Here is a 21,429-nt window from a genome sequence, read left to right on the forward strand (position 1 = left end):
AACTTTAGCTGATTGCGGGCGGACAGGCAGGCTAAAATCAACACTGCAGTCATAAATAAGATCAGCTTTATTTAAAAAAAATATATATATAAAAATTTGCATTCTTATGTTTACTTGCATTTGTATAATGGGTGTGACGCTATAAATTCAGTCTGACCTACTTTATTTTTTATTTATATTTTCAGCATCACCACAAATGCTCTGTTTGGGTGAAACCTAAATAACAATTTTTAAGAGGCATTCAAAAGCAAGTACATTATAAAGGAAATATTCTTAGAACTTTTTATTTTCTTTCTCTTCATTTTCCAGAAAATGCCCACTTCAGGCACAATCGGTAAAATGTCCAGTTCAGGTTTGTTTTCAACTGCAGACCAAAGAAGTGATGAAGATGGTGATAGTTCTCAAAATGAAAGGTTAGTGTGTGTATGTGTATGTATGTATGTTAAAATTGAATAAGTTGTTCATTTATTTTGAAGTAAATATTAATGCTTTTAGAAATTTGGCTTATTTCCTGCTATAAGAAATGTATGTATATGCCAATTGCCTGGTCTTGTGTATATAAATGTAAGCATATAATGGTAGTAAAAAATAAAATGGGAGTAAATTTGAGTGAATTCGACTTGTGGAAAATTTTCTAGGTAGGGATAAGCCATATCCAACTATTTTATTCTATATGGTTTAATGCAGTTAAAGGAAAAAAAAGTTAACAGAAGGAAAAAAATATCAAGACAAGAATTTAAGAGGCTTGAAACATATATTTCAAATATTTTAACCATAAACTATTTATCTTTTAATTGGGGGAAACGAGCAAAGGCAAGGTTCTATGTGCAGGTATTAAGTGACAAAAGAAAAAAAGAATAAGAAACTCTAAACCCTGAGAACAAGACATGGGCAGAATGGCATTTATCATGAACCACAATTGAAGAAGCACACGAGAAACACAATGGCTATAAATACAAAGACTAAGAAGTTTAACAAGTTTTATAGTGCCACCCCAGCCCTTTGACGTCAGGAAAACATATAAAAATACATTTAATTTCGTCTGGAAACTTGACACATAAGATTTAAATATGAATAGGATAAATAAAACTTAATCTTTATTTTATTAATTGGTCAGCAGCCAGTGGGTAGCACACAAAGCATATTACAAATCAGAATCACAACAACAAAAAACAATAATAACAAGAATAATATAAACAAAAGTAACAACATGATGATAATAATTAAAAAATGCCTACGAAATATTCACATGACACAATGGAGGAAAATAAAAACAACCATGTTCAATTTATATCACCATATTTTTATAACCAAGTAAACAAGTAGGGCTATGTAGATTTAAAATTCTACATTATGGGTACCATGCTGGGATCTTCACCAACCCCCAAAGATCTTAAGGGTTCTTCCCACATTCAGTTAAATAACATAAGTTTACCCATAAGATCTTAATTGTTCTAGGCATATAAGGTCTTTTATCATAAATAGTCATTCCCTATATAAGGGAGGGCTTTCTCCAGCCCATTTCTTCGTAATGGCTTTCCTTGCCAGCATCAAAATAGGACGAATAATGTCATTATGTTTTGGTACAGGAAGAGGAAAAATGCCTAGTTAACGCATAATAGGTGAAGTTTTAACTGTAACTTTACAAACATCTGAAAGGACCTCACAAATTAAAATCCAAAATATTTCCACCTTCATACATTCCCACAGACAATGGAATAAAGTACAGGGGATTTTTTTTATACTTCATACAGTTAGGCGTCACTTGTTAAATTTGCTTTATCTCTATGGTAACACAGGCTTAATGTACTATATAAAACTGCATTTCTCTAAATGTATTGCAAACAGAGATGGTAGCAGGATCGATATGGTACCCAATGTTTTTACTCAAAGATTTCTGGAGATCAATAAGCTTATTCTGCCTATGTTCATATTCCATTGAGTAAAATTTATATACAAATGTTTGACTGTCTGAACTACAAAAGAAAAATTATCCCAAAAAATTATTTTATTATTATAATTTCCAATGAAGAGTCCACCATTCCTAACACTAACATAATGTCTAACTTGTAAATATTTATAAAAATATTTTTGCACACTATGAAAATTAGACAATCTTATCAAATGTCATAAATTCATCCTTGTAGAATAGATCATATGTGATTTACACCAGCTTGCTACCATGAGAAAAAATATGCTCCCATTTTAGGACATGGACCAGAATTTTCTACCAGCGAGGAAATATTAGATGAGGATCATTTATAATGAAGAAATATTTTAATAGCAGACCAAGCCTGCACATTTGCAAATATGTGAACAATTATTATTAAGTTCACCGTACATTTTCAATGGAGGGTTACAAAGCTCGCAGACTAAATCTAAAATATCGTAAACTGTGTTCCAAAAATTAACGGAGGTCTTACGGGTTTGGAACGGCATGAGGGAAGTATTTTAAAGTTTGAAGTGTTGCCATGGCAACAGTATTTAAGATATTACGAATAAATTCGCAGTTTTACATCACCTGTATTTTGCCAATATTCTGATTAAGTATGAATCAAACATACAGGGGTTTCAAAGCATTAAAAAATTACTTCTTGCTGCCAGTTGGTGGCACTATAACACCTAACCCATAATGGCCTCATCTTTGTGATAGACAAAGTTTGATCAAAATCAGCCAATGTATGCTGAAGTTATAATATACTTCCCATTTCTCTGATTTCACAATAAGTTTGTTCCTCACCAAAGCCAAACCATTCAAGATCTCAAAAATTCCTTAGCAATTTTGCATCCTCAATGTCATCCTTGATCATGTTGACACAATTTGGTGGCGAATGGTAACAAAAACCTAGGACGAGTGTATTCAATTTCAGAGCATATACAAATTGTTTTATAAACAATCCACAATAGCTGACTTCCTGTTGGGTGGAAAACTGACTGTCACCATGAAGTTGTTCAGCTCAATGAGTAGGTAAAATGGTGTGCTAAAAAATATATCCTCTTGAAAATGGGAAATAAAACCTTCCACAGATTTATGGTTCTGGCATCCACAGATGCATTTTATTTTTAACCACAAATTTCACAGTTTCTTTTACAGTGTAGTTTTAATCAGTCTAATGTAATTAGTAAAGATAAATTCTATCTTTCATTGCTCAGTGAATGACCCATATGACACAGGTTACGGTTTTAAGAGGTTTACGCTGCTTTCATTGCTGATCGTTACAACTCTTCTCACACCGACAGGATGACCATGATGCAGTAGAAGCAAGACATCACATCAGTCAAATATAAAATACATTAAACAAATAAAAGTGACTATGTATGAAAGGCCAAAGACTGAAAGAATTACAGTACAATCTCTTTTTTTCTTTACATGTGTACATCTATCTTTTACAGTCAGAAAATGATGGGAGCATTTCACAGTCATTTAGAAGAGCACATTCGTCCATGCATTGATCTGATTGACACTCTGAGGTCAGATGGCATCCATAAAGACTTGGCATTACCGACTATTGTAGTGATTGGAGACCAGAGTTCTGGAAAAAGTTCTGTGTTGGAAGCACTGTCTGGAATTGGACTTCCAAGAGGCAATGGTGAGTTCTAATTTAATCTTTGCTATTGGATATTCATACACACTGGGTGACCACTTTAAGCACTTATCTCCAATATTGCTCTCTTGGTTTGTCTGAGATTTGGTGACAAGGCCCTGACTGAAAACACATAGGGCCCTAGGACTATGTTTTCTACAACAGGAATAATTAGTTTTATTTACCCCTCTGCATGTATTCTCGTAAACACAGTCGGTTATGTCTTAAGTGCACGTATACAGTGGAGAAAGAAATCTCCTCCTGTGCATTATAATATTGGATCCGTGCAGTCTGAGAAAAGAAGAGAAAAGAAAACTAAAGAAAGTAAAAAATAAAAATAAAAAAACAGGCATCAAGTTGGCTTGATGTTGGACATTCAAGAGTCTCAAATTTAGGGACCGTCTCTAAAGTTACATGCAATATTGACATACACTTTTCTAACGTCAGTAGCATTTGAGGAGAATGACTTGCAGTCATAAAAACAACTGTAATTGTTCATCTAGGTGCAGCTATAATCCACAATTGAATTGAATGTTTGATATTTATTCAAATAAACTGTAAATCATATGTAAATTATGCTACTTTTTCACATGGGCTCAAACGCAAATTTAAAGATCAATAGCATTTGAGGAGAAAGACTTGCAGCCATAAAACGATTGTAATGTGTTCATTTAGGTGTCAGCTACAATGCACACCTATACATTTTTAATATAGATTAAAATAAATTTTAAGTCATTTAGGTAAAAACAAGGCTCGTTTATAACTTTCAGGCACATTCCTGTGAAAGGGTTTTTTTTGTTTGTTTTTTTTCAGGTTCCCCTAGAAAATTACCCATGGTTTTAACAATAACACCACAAATCATTGTTCTTATAGCCATGGTAACTGCAGATTAACCATGGTTTTGTTACTTCAAATAATAATTTACAAAAAAGTATTAATATACTGTAATATTTTGTTGTTGTTGTTGCAATAAAAACAGACTTAAGCCATCAATAGCCTTTAAAATGATTTAAAATGCATTATATAAAAAAAACAATGAGGCAATAATGGTTGGTTAATAATAACACTGTTAAAATACATAATGTAGGCAAATACTAAATAAACAATTTATGTACATGTTATTACAAATGCCTGCAAAGGGAGCCAAATACCAGGTAATTGCTGCTGTTACACTTACAGGACAATCAAATCCTTGTTTAGGCTACTGACCAAACAGGTATTCAAATATTCACTTAATCTTTCATTTTTGGCCGCCTTTTTGCTATAGATGACACAGCCTTTTATAATTTCTTCAACAAAAAACATGCATATCACAACCCTTACAAAAATAAACCACGTTTTATCATAGTTAAACTGCTTAATTTCCTTTTGCATGATTTCTGAATGCTTGAGACGATAAAATAAATTAGTCTTAAGTTATAGATATAGGTAAATGTCGAGAGCTACAATTGTAATTTGAAATACAATTTATTAATTTACTTTTTTTAATTTTTTCCTTTTTTTCTAATTATTTAATTAAAGTTCTATTTTCACCCCTATAGTAGGTGTTATTTTTTTTCCATTATATTTGAGGAATGGGGGCACAACAATACAATCATGCTTAGGGCACCCATTTGGCCAGCAGCAGCCCTGGATATACATCAAGTTTTGACTGTTGAAAAAGAAAAGAACAAGAGGGCTCTGTGCCTTAGTGGTGCTGGCCCTAATAATAATAATAACCAAAACAACACAGTAACATAATATTTTGCAGGTCAAGGGGTGTTGTGACTCTCTCACTCTCTCCTACAAACGATCGATGGATAGATACATCAATCACTTGTCACATAACTTTTCATTTTCTGTTGATTGTCAACTGTGTTTGCTGTAGGAATTGTGACCAGATGTCCATTAGAGTTGAGGCTGAAGAAGGTACCAGGAGTCAACTGGAAGGCTGTTTTAACATACAATAAGAAAACTGATGAATCTGTGAATTCCTCACATTTTGCAGGTTAATAGTACTGCTTTCAGTGTTTTGTTTTCTCAATTTAAAGGGTATCTGCATTTAAATTATTGCTTTTACAACTGGATTTAAACCATGTTTTGTTGCAGGTCCTATTAAAGCCAGCAAACTGGTGGTTGGAAAGGTAGCACAGGCAACTCAAAATCAGAAGAAAATTGAATTTTCAGATCCTTCATTTGTTGGAGAACATGTTGCAGCAGGTTAGTAAAACTGCTGGGATTCTCTTTTCTTTTCACTGTTACTAGTGTATAGAATACAAAAATAAAAAAGGAAATCTGAATCTCATAATCAGTAACTATGTACATATATATTTTGTCCTATAAAATTGATTTTTCTTATAGTCTTGGATGCTGTTTTGTCAATTCAGCATTCCAATTCTCCTTATCACTGTGCAGAACCCATAGCACATCAGTTTTGTTGTATAGCCACATTCTTGTATACAATCAATCTGTCAAAATCTGTATCAAACTTCTGTATTAATTTTACCCTCTTGAGCCTGTTATTAGCATGCTGCTAAGCTAACAATGTATAAGCAGTACACAATTAATGGGTAAAACAGTCAAACTATTGATGCTTTAAGCACTGAATGAAATGTATATTTAATTAAAAGTCTCAATTTTAGCCTAATGTTTCTTTACAAATTATGTACTTGAATTTTTTTTTAAAGGGTACACCATTACATATAAAATGTAAAAACTGAAATATTCATTTATTAATTCCAAAGCAATGGTTGCACTCAAAATATTTAAGTACAATATAGTCTCTTTACAATGGCTAGACTACGATGAATGTCTTCATTCTCACTGCTTAAAAGGACAAATTTTTTTCCAATGAACATTAGAGTTAATTCTGCAGTTTTTGTGCTTTATAGCCCAGAATGAGCTGGCAGGAAAAGGGGTAGGAATACGTGATGAGCTCATCACATTAGAGATCATGTCACCAGATGTATGTGACCTCACACTGATCGATCTGCCAGGAATTGCCAGAGTCCCAGTAGAAGGACAACCAGAAGATATTGGAAAACAGGTGAGTCATATAATCTGATTTTGCTGATTCATGATCAAACTAGTATAAGTACGGTTTTTAAACTATGTCTTTGTCTTATAGATCAAACGTCTGATCATGAAATATATTAAGAAACCTGAGACTATAAACCTGGTTGTGGTCCCTTGTAATACTGACATTGCAACAACAGAAGCCTTAAAAATGGCACAAGAAGTTGATCCTGAGGGCAAAAGAACAGTCGGTAATAAAGCAGTGGATCTGCACAACATCAAAAATCTCACCAAAATATCATGCAGCGCGTTAGCCAGAAAATTGACATTTTATAAAATAACCATTTCATTCTCACAGCCATTTTGACAAAACCAGACCTCATAGACAAGGGAACAGAGGAACGCATTCTGGCCATCATCCAGAACAAAGTGATTCCTCTCCGCAAAGGTTACATCATGGTGAAGTGTAGAGGACAACAGCAGATCAATGAAGAAATTTCTCTGGAGGAGGCAGCACAAATGGAGAGAGATTTCTTCCAAAACCATGACCATTTCAGGTTACAGACCGAAAATAATTTAATTTAAATTGATAATTAATAGATTTTGCATATAAATTTATTTTTTTATAATTTGCTTATCCTTATATATATATATATATATATATATATATATATATATATATATATATATATATGATGAAAAACATATAACTAAAGGTTTTCTTTTAATTCTTTTAATAAGGCATAAAGGCTGATTCATACTTCGGCGTCGTACCTATGCCATAGCTTACTCAGACGCACTCCCTTACGCCGTAGCTTGACGGGCACCTCTCCAAAAATCTAACCGAGCATCAGTTCTACATGGACCGCTGTGATTGGTCTGCTAGAATCCCTCCCTCCTTATGAACTTTTATTTTATTGTTACTACACCTTATATAAAATCTAACAAAGCAAAGAGTCTTATCATTTAAGTGATGTGACATACAGCCAAGTATGGTTACCCATACCCTTACTTGGTGCTCCTCATTTAACCCATCCAAAATGCACACACACAGCAGTGACCACACACACTGAACACACACCCTGCGCAGTGGGCAGCCATTTATGCTGCAGGAGCTGGTGGGGGTTCGGTGCCTTGCTCAAGGGCACCTCAGTTGTGGTATTGCTGGCCCGAGACTCAAACCCACAACCTTAGGGTTATGAGTCAAACTCTCTTACCACTAGGGCATTATTATGCTACATAGCATTATACATCAGTAGTTGTCTGCAACAAACAATGTCTATCTGCCATCGTACAAGTCCTTGAAAGAATGCCATCTTCCCCTTTTCCTTTGTCTCTGTTTGTAGTTTTAAATAATAATTTAATGGTTTGATATTCATTTGCCACTGTCATGGCTATAATGCTTCTCCAAAGAGCCGCTTCTTCGGCTTTTGTCGTGGTACTGCAGGTCATACCAGCAACATGCCTGTGGACACTGCAGTTTGAACGTGTACTGCACGTCGATGCAGACAATGACACAGAAGTACTGTATAAATGAAAACTGATGCATAGCCTATGGCATAAAAAGGCTAGGGTCCGATGCAGAAGTATAAATCAGCCTTTATCTTTTTTATTATCAATATTTTTATTATTTTTACATCAACCACTTACACAATCAGTATGAATTTACAAGTAAACATTCTTTTCCAACCACTCTTCCACCCCCATCCAATCCTCACTAGACAGAGCACTTAAATGAACCTCATTGCAAGGCATTGAGTTGTTGTGTAAAATAAAAAAAAAGACAAATGAAACAAGAAACAAGAAAAGTAAAAACACAAATACATAAATAACAATTCTGATAATAAAGAAATTAAAGTCAAGATGGGTTGAATTGTCATATCAGCATTTTCAGTCAAAGTAACATCCAAATTATTCACGTATGCAATAAATCTGCCCCAAATCTGAGAGAGAGATTTCCATTGTATAACTATACATTTCTTTGCTGCTTTTTCCCATTTAAGTCTTGACAATGATACATCCTTCCCATACAAGTCAATGAAATTGGTGTACATATAAGACACAAAACCTTTTTTATCTATTGGAAGTAAAGAGAGAGACCTTAAATTATCATGTATTGTATTTATATAATTTCTCACCTGAAAGTATTTGAAAAAGTATTTAACCGGAAGAGAAAACATTATTCTCAATTGTTCAAATGTCATTAGTGTGTCCTCCTCATATAAGTCTCCAAATACTTGTATTCCCTTTTTATACCAATGTTGTGTTATCCCATCTCTTAATACCTCAGGAAGAGATGGGTTGTAGTGAAAAGGAGTATTATAATATAAAGACAGTAGCCAATTATATTTTTTCCTGATTTCAAACCCCAATTTGCAAGCGTGTCTAATGAATGGGTTGTTTACTACTTTTGTAACACAAGTCAATGGGATTAACAGCGCCTTATCTAGAGGTATTTCCCCTGCATGATATCTTTCAATTTGTTTCCATGCAGGTGGCAAAGTACTATTCATCTGCCAAAACCATACCGCTCTCATTTATGCTGCCCAATAACAAAACGGAAAATCTGGAAGTTGTAATCCATCTTTTTTAAATGTCATTTGTAATTGTAACTATATAAAACTCCATGATCACGGGAAGAAGGAGGCGGGAACTGGCGGACAATCAAACAGAAACTTTAAAGGAGCATTGCATAGGTTCTGAAATTTCTAACCGTTACTGACACCAGTGGCCATTAGAGGAACTGCAGCCAGTCTCATGCTCGTTCTTAGTGCGCACAATTGAGCCTACAGGCTGATAGAGGCAACCGTGGTGGACAGTCGAGGTGTCATTCTTTTTTTTTACATCATGGTTGGCTCATACATGTACAAATGAAAACTCCATCTTAAAGATTTTTTTTAATTAAAAACCTCCACATAGCTCCTTTTAATAATCAAAATAAAGACAAAACAGCGCGTCAGCCCCTCACGGACAACTGACGCGCACAAATAAAAACCAAACACAACTAAAATCCAGGCCTGGTCCTCTCTCGTCCGTCACTGTCGTCGCTCCGGTTTTATATCCCTCCATCTCCTCCGTGGCACTCGAGACCGGTGGGTTGAGCAGGTGTCGCTCATATCCAATCACTCCACTGGCCTCGCTCCTGTTCCCACGTCTCTTGGCCCCACCCCACTCGTCACAGTAATGTTTTAAGTTTAACCCTCAGAGTTTTATTATTCCAAATAAATTGGGCTATTGAGATTTATTAAACTTTTGTGGGATAGAAATGTTTGAAATATAAAAAATTAGGAAGAACATTCATTTTCATGAATTAAGTAATGGGGAATAATTTAACGAATGTTTCTTCTAGCTTTGAAGGAATATTTAATCTTTAAATGCACAATCTTTTCCGAATTCCATAAAGGAATGTTATTTGAGAAGAAACAGTCGAGCTACAGAGAAGGACAGCAGCTTGTGAGTGTTTTGCCTTGTTTTCTCATCAGACTAGTGTGTGATCGTCATTGCTAGGAAAGTTTTTGGTTTAAATTGTGTGTGTCTTACCCTGGTTAATACGTGCTGAGAGTGGCGCTTGGTTTTGCGTTTGCCTATCGCGGGACTGCCTGGTTTCGATCTGCTAAATAGTGAGGCGTGGCCAGAGCCAGTGAAAGTACTTAATTAGCTGTTTAGAAAGCACTTGTCAGAAGAAACAGTCGAGCTACAGAGAAGGACAGCAGCTTGTGAGTGTCTTGCCTTGTTTTCTCATCAGACTAGTCTCATCAGCCCACTGTTGTCTAGACCAGCACGCACTGCCCCTTCTGCCCCCTGTCTGTCTGAGGTTCTCCGTGAACATCGCTCTAAACTCAGGGCTGCAGAGAGGAAATGGCAGAAATCAAGAAACTCTACAGACCTCAGTGTGTATCAGTCTCTCCTCTCTTCCTTCTCTGCAAATGTCTTCACGGCTAAAACATCCTACTACCACAACAAAATTAACAGCTGTTGTGACGCTCGGACACTCTTCAAGACTTTCTCTTCTCTTCTTAATCCGCCGCCACCACCTCCTCCATCGACTCTTACAGTGAACGACTTTGCAGTTTTCTTCACAAATAAGACAAGATCCATCAGCGACCAATTCTCCACACCGCAGACTGAGGACAACTTCACAATGACCGATGCTCACTCTTTCTCCTCCTTCTCCCCACTCTCAGAGATGGACGTCTCCAAACTTCTCCTGTCCAATCATCCTACTACTTGTCCACTTGATCCGATCCCCACTCACCTCCTTCAAGCGATCTCTTCTTCAGTCATACCTTCGCTTACTCACGTTGTCAACTCCTCTCTTCACTCTGGAACATTTCCCTCAGCATTCAAGCATGCTCGGGTAAGCCCACTGCTCAAGAAACCATCTCTAAATCCAGCGCTTCTTGAAAACTACAGACCGGTATCCCTTCTTCCATTCATTGCAAAGACACTTGAGCGAGCTGTGTTCAACCAGTTTTCTATGTTCCTTGTACAGAACAACCTCCTGGACAGCAACCAATCTGGCTTCAAAAGTGGCCACTCAACTGAGACTGCTCTGCTCTCGGTTACTGAAGCCCTGCGACTAGCAAGAGCAGCTTCAAAATCCTCGGTACTCATCTTACTGGACCTTTCTGCAGCTTTTGATACTGTTAATCACCAGATTCTCCTGTCCACCCTCAGAAAGATGGGCATCTCTGGAACAGCACTCCTGTGGGTTAAGTCCTACCTCTCTGACAGATCCTTCAGTGTGTCTTGGAGGGGTGATGTTTCAAATTCACACCACCTTGCTACTGGGGTTCCTCAAGGCTCAGTACTTGGACCACTTCTCTTCTCAATCTACATGACATCATTAGGATCTGTCATTCAGAAGCATGGCTTTTCTTATCACTGCTACGCTGATGACACCCAACTCTACCTCTCATTCCAACCAGATGACCCGACGGTAGCTGCTCGCATTTCAGCCTGTCTGAGTGACATCTCTAGCTGGATGAATGACCATCACCTTCAGCTTAACCTAAGAAGACAGAACTCCTGGTGATTCCAGCTAACCCATTGCTTCATCACAACTTCTCTATACAGCTGGGCTCATCAACCATTACTCCTTCGAGGACAGCTAGAAACCTAGGAGTTGTGATGGATCATCAGTTAAGCTTCACAGACCACATTGCTACAACTACCCGGTCCTGCAGGTTTGCCTTATACAACATTAGGAAGATTAGACCCTTCCTGTCAGAGCAAGCAACCCAACTTCTTGTCCAAGCTCTTGTTCTCTCCAGACTGGACTATTGTAATGCTCTCCTGGCGGGCCTTCCTGCATGTACTGTCAAGCCTCTGCAATTGATCCAGAATGCAGCAGCGAGGGTTGTCTTCAATGAGCCAAGAAAAAGCTCACGTTACTCCTCTCCTCATCAGGTTACACTGGCTACCAGTAGCTGCTCGCATCAAATTCAAGGTACTGATGCTAGCCTACAAGACGACCACTGGCACGGCACCAACATTCCTAAACTCATTGGTTAAATCTTATGTGCCCTCCAGAAGTTTGCGCTCTGCAAGTGATCGACGCCTTGTGGTACCATCCCAAAGAAGTTCAAAATCACTCTCACGGACCTTTTGCTGGACTGTGCCCAGCTGGTGGAATGACCTCCCAATCTCAATTCGTACAGCTGAGTCTTTACTCATTTTCAAGAAACAGCTAAAGACTCATCTTTTTTTGCCTGCACTTAACCAACTAACACTAGCACTTTTCCTTTTCTTGACTTTTAATTATAACAAAAAAAAAAAAAAAACCCTACCTATGCGTTCTATACTAGACTAACTGAGACTTGTCATGGCACTTTTATACTGTTGTTGTTCTCTTGTTGACCTGACTGCTTCTATTGTTCTCATTTGTAAGTCGCTTTGGATAAAAGCATCTGCTAAATGATTAAATGTAATGTAAATGTGAGAGCATTTTCTCCGCAGTCAAATTCAGTGGCATCATAACACTTTTATTAACATTAATTTTATAACCAGATAGGTCTCTAAAGTTTTCCAACAATTGAAATAAAGTAGGTAGAGATGATTAAGAAATATTTAGATATAACAAAACATCATCCGCTTACAATGATATTTTGCGTACACAACCTCCTACCTCTAGTCCAGATATTGATTCATTTGCCCATATTGCTATGGCCAGGGGTTCCACTGCTAACGCAAGAAGTAGTGGAGACCGAGGACATCCCTGTCTGGTTCCCCTTGATTGATGAAAGTACGAAGAGAAATCGGAATTAGTATGGTCAGCTGCCGATGGACTTCTATACAACATTCGAATCATCATATCAATAAATCATTTTGTGAAGAAATTAAGAATTTCAAATGAAGAAATTCATTTTATGCAAAATAGCTATCAAATAAGGCCATTCTACTCTGTCGAAAGCTTTTTCTGCATCTAAAGAAAGAGCCATCACCGGAGAATCCATTTGTTTTGCTGAGTAAATAGTGTTCATTAATCTTCGTATATTATCGAAAGAGGATCTATTTTTTATAAATCCAGTTTGATCCATATGAATTAAACTAGGTAAAACCCTCTCTAAACGTAATGCAATCATTTTAGAAAGAATTTATAGTCAGAATTAAGTAGTGAGGTCGGCCGATATGAGGTACATAGATTAAGGTCTTTGCCAGGTTTCAGCAGGACCGTAATTAAAGCCTGATTTAAAGTCTCTCGTAATTTTTTTTTATTTTTTATAAATTGCCTCCTCATATCCTCATACTTTGAAAGCAATGGGTCAGCTAATTTAGAGAAAAACATTCTATAAAAGTCCATTGAAAAACCATCCAAACCAGGTGTTTTACCCCAAGCTAGTGCAGCAACAGCAGACTCTCTTCTTTTGAAATTACTTTTTCTACTTCTCCTCGGTCATTATCACATAAGACTGGGATATTTAATTTAAGTTTTGGATTTCAGCTTCCTCTACTCCTTGAGACTTATCCAAAATTAAAGAATTCTTAGATTTTTATAAATTGCTGTATGTTTAATACTTTTATTACCTGAAGAGCATATTTTATTTATTGATTTACTAATTCCGTCTTTTTTTAATGCCATGCTAATACTTTTCCCACCTTATCCCGTGTTCGTAAGACTAAATTAAAGTCTCCTCCAATTATTAGCTCTACAAAAGGCCATGCACATTTGAAGAATATATTATGAATAAAATCAGCACCCTCCATTTCAGGACGGTATACGTTTACTAAGGTTATTCTTTGCAATGCAATCTTTCCTCTTATGATAATGTATCTACCAGATTTAGGTTTATCAACAGATTCCATTTGAAAGGGTATATTTTTATCAAGAAGTATAACCACCCCTTTGGATTGTGATGTAAAAGAAATCCTGTCCAGGCCACTTTGGCTTAATGCCGTTTTTTTTTTTTAAGATTTTGATGTTCAGAATCAGTCAAGTGTGTTTTTTGTACCAAAGCAATACCTATATGTTTTCTGAGGTATAGAATTACTCTTTTTCAATTTAACCCATTGACATTCCAAGTAACCAACTTATATTTCAGTGTGCTTGAAATTAACTATACTTTTTGTTCTTTTTCCATCTAATGATATTTTAAGAACTTTATCTCCAACCAACCCAAACAATTTAAACAATTAAGCATTTCACACGAAGTGTGAAACTTCAAACCCCCATGACTGATTATGCACCACAAAACATAGTCGAACTTGGCTTCCTCCATCTTATCCTAACCAACTAACTCCCGTGCCAGTTCTGTTAATCCCAAAAATATTTATATTATGTACTTTCAAACAAACGTATTATTTACTTAGAACAATCCTAGTAACATAACCGAAATTCACCTCTTTTTCGTAAATAATTCCACATACATCAGATTTTTTTTTTGAACACATTTTTTATATTTTAAATATAGTCCACCCTTGACATAACCAAAGTTATTAATAATCATCAAAGAGAAGAAAAAAAAAACACTCACCCCTCTTCGGTGCAGTTAATCTTGCTTGCTATATGGGTGATTGCTTTAGTAAAGTTTAATATAGATCCCTTGACATCGTTGATATGCCTTTTCTTAACATATTAAATAAGTGCAATTAAGTGCGGATGCTGTTGTCGAAGATAAGTCTCTGCCGAAGCTTTGGAGTTGAAGGATCTTTGTCCCACCAGTAGCTGAATCCTCAGCGTCGCAGGAAGAAGCATCGCATAAGACACGTCGTTATTGCGTAGCTGTCTTTTGAGTGCGCTGAATTCTTGTCCCTTTCTAAACGAGGTTGATGACATGTCATGAAATGGCATGATAGTAGAATTGCCATAGATGAGCTTGCATCGTTCTCTGGCCGCATTGAGGATCTTAAGTGTGTCTCCATATCGAAGTAGACTAATCAGAATGGCCCATGGTTTGCAGTTTTCCGCTGGTCGTCGTTACAAAGTGCGATGAGCTCTTTCAATTTCGTAGTCCTCCTGTCCCAGAATTTTAGGCAGCTATCTTTTTCTAGGCAGAAATGATTTGTTCCAAACTAATTCGGAGCAAACCCCTCCTTTCCCTTTTTCTTTTTTTATATAAATGTTTTTGTGTGTGTGTTCACTTTGCCCATTGTTTTTTAATTAATCTATAGTACATGAACTAAAATAAGCCAACTTGTGAAAAAAGTGCCTTCTCTTTTTCAACAGATGCCTCTTGAAAAAGGATAAAGCAACTATTAAATATCTTGCCGTCAAACTGACTCAGGATCTTGTTGATCATATCAAAGTAAGTTTCTAAATGCCTCAAAATCATGAATTTTTTGTGAACTGCACTTTGGATGGATTAAAATACTATAATCAAATTGTGTCTTGCCTATCTTTGTCAGAAATCATTGCCACAGCTCCATGAGCAGATAAATAAGCAGTTGTGGAGTGTGAAGAGAGCACTTAAGGACTGTGAGATTGGACCACCAGAAGACCCTGAGGGAGCCAAGGATTTCCTTATTAAAGTAGGACCTCTTTCACAATGAGCGGTGACAGCAGAGCTTTATGAAAAGAACGTAGTCATACAGGCAGGTTAAATCAGCAATCCTGTGGAATGATTTTTGTGTCTTTTTATTATTCCATCAAAGATTCTGTGTTTGAAAGTAAAACAAATTATTTTGTAATTAAAAATTAAGATTGCCAAAAAAAAAAGTCTTCTTAAGGCTCAAAAATAAAGAAATTGCTAAAATTAATTGCAGTGCATATAAATCTTTGAAAATCTTTATGGTCATAATTTATGAATCCTAACCCGCCAAATGAGCTAGTTATTTGATGTGCGTTACTTATCTTATTTTCACTTGAGCTATAATAATCGACAATCTCTGTCTCTTGTCCTGACGCTTTACTATTGGGGGCTCTGGTAGCTAGCTATACACAAATCCGCCGCAAACTCTATGGGCGTGGCCATCTTGCTTGCCGCCATTACTGCGTGCCTGTGAAGTGTGACGGTGTGACACTTGCCGGTGCCCTCTAATGACATTTCAATGAAAGCGGATCCTGCTCATTAAAGAAAATGTCTGGTGAAAGGGAACATTTGGTAGATGTCAGGCAGTGGCCAAAACTTACTGATAAAGGTAATTTATTAACAACATAATTACAACATAATGTAATAATGTAAAAATATGTAATGTAATTAAGAAGTGTATTACTTTATGACAACAATAAACTGAACGATGTCATTACAAGCTGTGTTGCTAATATGTTCACAAGCTTCACAAGTTTCAAATAACTATAAGGCCATCCTTAAAAAAAATTCTTGTTTGCCAATAACCCAACCGACCCAATTAATTATTTTGGGAGTGACTTGCTGACTGTAATTGCGTTACGACCACAGTCTATGGTTAAGACCCACTGATTTTTTTTACTCTTCAAACAACTAATACAAATGCAATAAATACTTTTCACATGCTCTCACACCACACATCCATTTTCTCATGCACAGAAAAACAAGCAAAGAGGACACGGAGACTGACAGACCAGGCAGAGCAGGTTACTTATGATAAGAAAAAAACTCCGCTCTCAGATTCTGTCAATTTTATTACGAAATTCCAACAATAAATACTCCTCCGCTCGACCAGGAACTCTGTGTAATCCGTATGGCCGTAAACATGTGCAGTCAATGTGCAACAAAGGCTCACGAATTTCACGAACGGTTTAATTCCAGGCCTGTAGTTTTGTGCTGTTGTTAAAACATCCAACCACACAACACGTTCTTCCCGGCATCACTGGACAGCATATGTACAAAAAAAAAAACCTTTTCGTACAGCTTGAGCTAACATCTGCTACAGCTGCCTACGGGACCAACACGAAACTTCTGCTACTTCCTTAGCAGCAAAGGCACGCAGTAATGGCGGCACTGCTTTACTTCCATGTTTCGCCGGATTTGTCTATACCGTTGGTTAATCAAATCTACAATGGGCTTAGCTAACATTACGTATTTAGATGGGAGAGCATGAGAGGAGATAATTAAGTTGACTTGTCACAGAGTTTAAGATATGTTCGTTATCTTACCTAGTACACGACCTGTTTCTCGTCATGAAACAGAGTGGCTGTGGTCAACCTGTGACTTCAATCGAGAATGACCAATAGGAAAAGGCCTTTCAGAGACCGCTTAACTCGCAAGCAAAACTTTACAACTAGCAAAAAAATGTTTTAGACCAGCAAAAAAAGATGGCAGAAACATTTTTGGTTTGTGATTTTAAAAAAAGTATTAAAGTGCACAAAGAAAAAGATTTTCAAAGATTTATATGCACTGCAAATAATTGTATCTATTTCTTTCATTTTTGAGCCTTAAGCCTTTTTTTCTTTTTTTTGCAATCTTTTTTTTATTACAAAATAATTGTACTTTCAAACACAATGTATTATTTGAATAATAAAGACACAAAAATCATTCCATACAATCCAAGGTGAGACAGAGTAATCAAAAAAAGGCAAGGGTCAGGAGAGGCAGCAAATGATCAAAAGGAACAAGGTCACAGACCAAAGTTGAAACCACAGGAAACAAGGAAAACATGTAAACTACAGCAAAACAAGACTTCACAATCAAGGAGTGAGTAATCCAGACTTTTATAGAATGAGATAAATGAGGTGATGAGCTACAGGAGAATATGATCAGTGAAGAGTCCGGGCAAAGGATCATGGGGAATGTAGTCTGTGAGACTATGACACCAGTGGAGTGCACTCTGGTGACCATCAAGGGCATTTCCAGCAGTTGATCTTAACAACTTCAGGACATCAAGTCTTCTTGCTTCTGAAAACTTTCATTAGGGTCCAATCCGCTGGAACCCTTCAAGATCAAATGTACCAAAAAAATTATTGAACAAAATATGCATTTTGTAATACAGACAGATCTGTTTAAGGAAATTAATAGATACACTTAGAATTCATAGGGGGGGAAAAGTCAAATGTAATCCCAAAATTGCCCTTCATATAAATCTTTTACCTTCTCAAGTCCTGTATGATAATAATTTAACAGGCGCATGATGAAACAAATATATTTTTCCTCACAGACATTAAATGGATTTAATGAGAAAATCAAGTCTCTGTCATCAGAAGAGATGATAACTGACAACAATATGTTTGCCCAACTTCGTGCTGAATTCAAGAAGTGGAATGATTATCTTAACAGTACAAAGACACCCTGTGAGTATATTTTCACATTTAAGAAGCAGAGAGTTCTAATGGAAATGTAAAAGGTCAGTTAAATTCACAAGAAATCCATATTGTTTCCAAAAGTTAACTATTCAAATGAGTTAAGCGAGAATTACAGAGGGATGGAACTGCCTGGTTTCATGAACTACAGATTCTTTAAGAAGATACTGCAGGACCATGTGGCCAAACTTAAGGATCCAGCCATGGATTTACTCAATGCCATAAAAGGTACCATCACACATATTTGTGTTTTAAAGACTTTCTGGTCATTGTGGAGAGCCTCCATTTTAAAAAACCAAAAGACTAGATCAAGAATTGAATGACTAGTTTTAGCACATCTTTGTTGTTCATGGTGTATTTCTTCTGAAGACATCATCATTAAGCAATTCACGGACATGGTGAGTGAGTGCTTCCAGAACTATCATGTCCTTCAAAACATCACTAAGGTAAATAATGCCTTTCAATTGCTCCTCAAATGGAAATACTATAGTCCAAGTTGATCAAGTTTTCTTTCCTTTGTTCTTTTTTTACTTGATTCTGTAGGACAAAATCAACAACATTCAGTTAATCCAACTAGAAAAGGCAGAGCAGAGGATCTCAGAGCAGTTTGAAATGGAAAACAGGATCTACACTCAAGATCCCATTTTCCTGAAGACCTTGAGTGAGATTACAAATGAGACTTTTTCAGAAAAGGAGTTACCTGTCTTTGACAAACAATGCAAGTATAAACAAATGCTGGAGGCGTATTATGAGGTAAACTTACAGTAGTTTTCAATAACAAATTGCACTGTGCTTGTGGTGTCATGACATAACTTATCTAATTGTTTTCTTTCAGATTGTGGTGCAGCGGGTGGCTGACCAACTGCCCTTGATGATCAACTTTTACATGCTGCAGGAGACTGCTCAGCTCCTGACTATTGACACATTGAAATTACTGGAAAATCCAGATGTGCATGAGCTCCTGTCTGAGGACTCTGATGTCAGCAGAAGACGCAAAGACCTAAGAGCTCGTCTGAATCGTTTGACTACTGCTACAAAAACAATTAGCAATTTTTATTAATGACTAGAAGATATCTGTAAAAACAACACAAAATACTAAATATATAAAATACTAATGTATCTTATGTTAATCTTGTAATGTATCTGACAACTTATATCCAACCATCCATTTTCCAGGCTTGTTTAAGCGTTGCAGGATTCAACAATTTAACCCATATAACTTTTGATAACACTTTAGAATACTGTTTTATCATTATTGAATAACGACAAAAGAACACATGAGCTATACAATATTAGCAATATTATCTAACAATATACTCTGATTAATGAATTAGTAAGTAATAGTGCTTAGTCGCGTTCACTATTTGCTAATCAGTAGCTAATTTATTTTCTTACCTCCCTTAAGAACTAACAATAACTACTATTTACAGGTCCATAATTAATATAAATAATGTATAATTAAATCGGGGAGGAGAAACAATGATGTACATTATATGGAAGATAATGTGTATTTTTAACTTTAAACCACATAAACATTGATTTACACCAGATACACAAAATAATGTTCTTTTTAGCAACATCATATGACTCCTTTAATGTATGTATATACTATGAAAATCTAAAATTATTAGAAAGCTAAACAAAGTTTGGTAACATTTTAGAGTATTGTTTCATTGTTAATGAATAATTATAAATTACTCATGTACTATTAACATTCTAGAAACTACTATTAACTTTCAAAACCTCTGATTAATGATTTAGTAAGTAATAGCACTCATTTAAATCAGGTAGTTCACTATTAGCAAATCAACAAATAAAATGTTTTCATTTATCCTGGAGAACTACTAAACACAGGTTCATAATTTATGTGATTGATAAATATTGTATAATTAATTCTGAAGTAAGATCATGATCATACACTAGTAATGACTCATTAAACCCTTCTAAAGGACTTACTAATTATTTGGATCAGTATTCTAGAGTGAAGATCACGGTAACCCACTAGTAATGATTTATGTGTTGCCAAATCTAGCAAAATTAATTACTAACCTGAACCTTACAAAAACCACAAACGTTACAATTATTTCAGTAATTACTAGGGAGTTATCATGATCTTCACTTTAAAATACTGTGAGTCAGAAGCGCCAGACTATCCTTGCGAAGTTGGAATCGCCCCACTTTATAAAAACAGCCTTTGTGCCACAGATGCATTGTAGGCTACTCCCACAGGAAACTGTCTATCCTCCATAAAATGCGCTGCACACATCTAAATATTTGGGTTGAACTGTTCTGGAACATTGTTGTAAATACAACCTAACCACTGATTTCTAGTTGTGTCCACTTTTGGAAGGCCAAACAAAGTAGTTTCGCTTTCACAACAAAACACACAGCGACTTCACGACATGGCGGAATAAAAGTTATGCCTTCTTTCTTTGCGTGAACATTTTGGCAGCATTATGCAAATCTTCCCACAAAGAGACGAGGGGTGTGTTAGAATGAGCCGTTTTGGGCATGGTTGACTTAACTTTTATATACAATATCTTTTGGATTTGAGACTTATATCTTTGCAACTTTAAAGGTCTTCTTTATGCACCAAGTGTTGTTCACCAAGTATCCAAGTCACATCTATCGGCTTGAAGTAGGGCACACACCTACATTTTGTTTTCTAAATCATCTAGAAGTATCAGGGCTTTGACTACAGTGCATTATTTTCTCGTTATATGTTGAAAATTAAAATCACTTTTTCCCTTATTGATTGAAGTGTGTGTGTGTGTTACTTCAGTATAATAATATTAGGTGTAAAGCCATTTACAAAATATTGTTTCTAATGAACTGCTACAGCTATTAGTGTCAGCAAAGCAGTGTTAACTAGCTAGATGACAGACTATGTTTAACATAGGTAAGGTACGTAAAAAACTTTACACGGATGCAGTGAATGCTATTTAATCACTGTACAGTTAAATTTAGTTCGTAGAGTAAAATACTGTACATAAGATATAATACATTTTTAAATAGTAAACTATTTATTCCCACCAAGTTCAGGCTGATGAAATAAATTTGTTGAACATTACGGGTCTTGGATGAATATATAACATTGCTTCCCACTGTCCATCCAAGGTTTGGGTGTGTTCCAATTTGCAAAATCTGTGAAGAACTGATCAGTGGTGATCACCGCAACATGCAAGCCAGTCCAACTGT

At 36.1% G+C, this 21,429-nt stretch overlaps 1 protein-coding gene across 1 annotated transcript; it reads left to right on the forward strand.

Annotated features, from left to right (window-relative positions):
- The first annotated feature begins 196 nt into the window (after positions 1-196).
- LOC132125437 (interferon-induced GTP-binding protein Mx2-like) lies at positions 197-20,244 on the forward strand. Its single transcript, XM_059536866.1, has 14 exons — positions 197-413; positions 3,394-3,590; positions 5,452-5,571; positions 5,673-5,783; positions 6,455-6,609; positions 6,691-6,829; positions 6,937-7,135; positions 15,244-15,322; positions 15,423-15,545; positions 18,090-18,222; positions 18,316-18,459; positions 18,601-18,677; positions 18,775-18,984; positions 19,067-20,244. Exons 1-14 carry the CDS (start codon positions 313-315, stop codon positions 19,289-19,291), a joined length of 2,013 nt encoding a protein of 670 aa, XP_059392849.1. The 5' UTR covers positions 197-312; the 3' UTR covers positions 19,292-20,244.
- Positions 20,245-21,429: the final 1,185 nt, after the last annotated feature.

Source organism: Carassius carassius, chromosome 43 (genome assembly GCF_963082965.1).
Source record: "Carassius carassius chromosome 43, fCarCar2.1, whole genome shotgun sequence".
NCBI classification, from domain to species: Eukaryota; Metazoa; Chordata; class Actinopteri; order Cypriniformes; family Cyprinidae; genus Carassius; species Carassius carassius.

Coding starts and splice junctions, on each gene's coding strand:
- LOC132125437 (XM_059536866.1), top strand. CDS start 313: ATGCCCACTTCAGGCACAATCGGTAAAATGTCCAGTTCAGGTTTGTTT. Junction 6,610..6,690: donor CAGAAGATATTGGAAAACAG/GTGAGTCATATA, acceptor TTTGTCTTATAG/ATCAAACGTCTGATCATGAA. Junction 18,678..18,774: donor TCCTTCAAAACATCACTAAG/GTAAATAATGCC, acceptor TTGATTCTGTAG/GACAAAATCAACAACATTCA.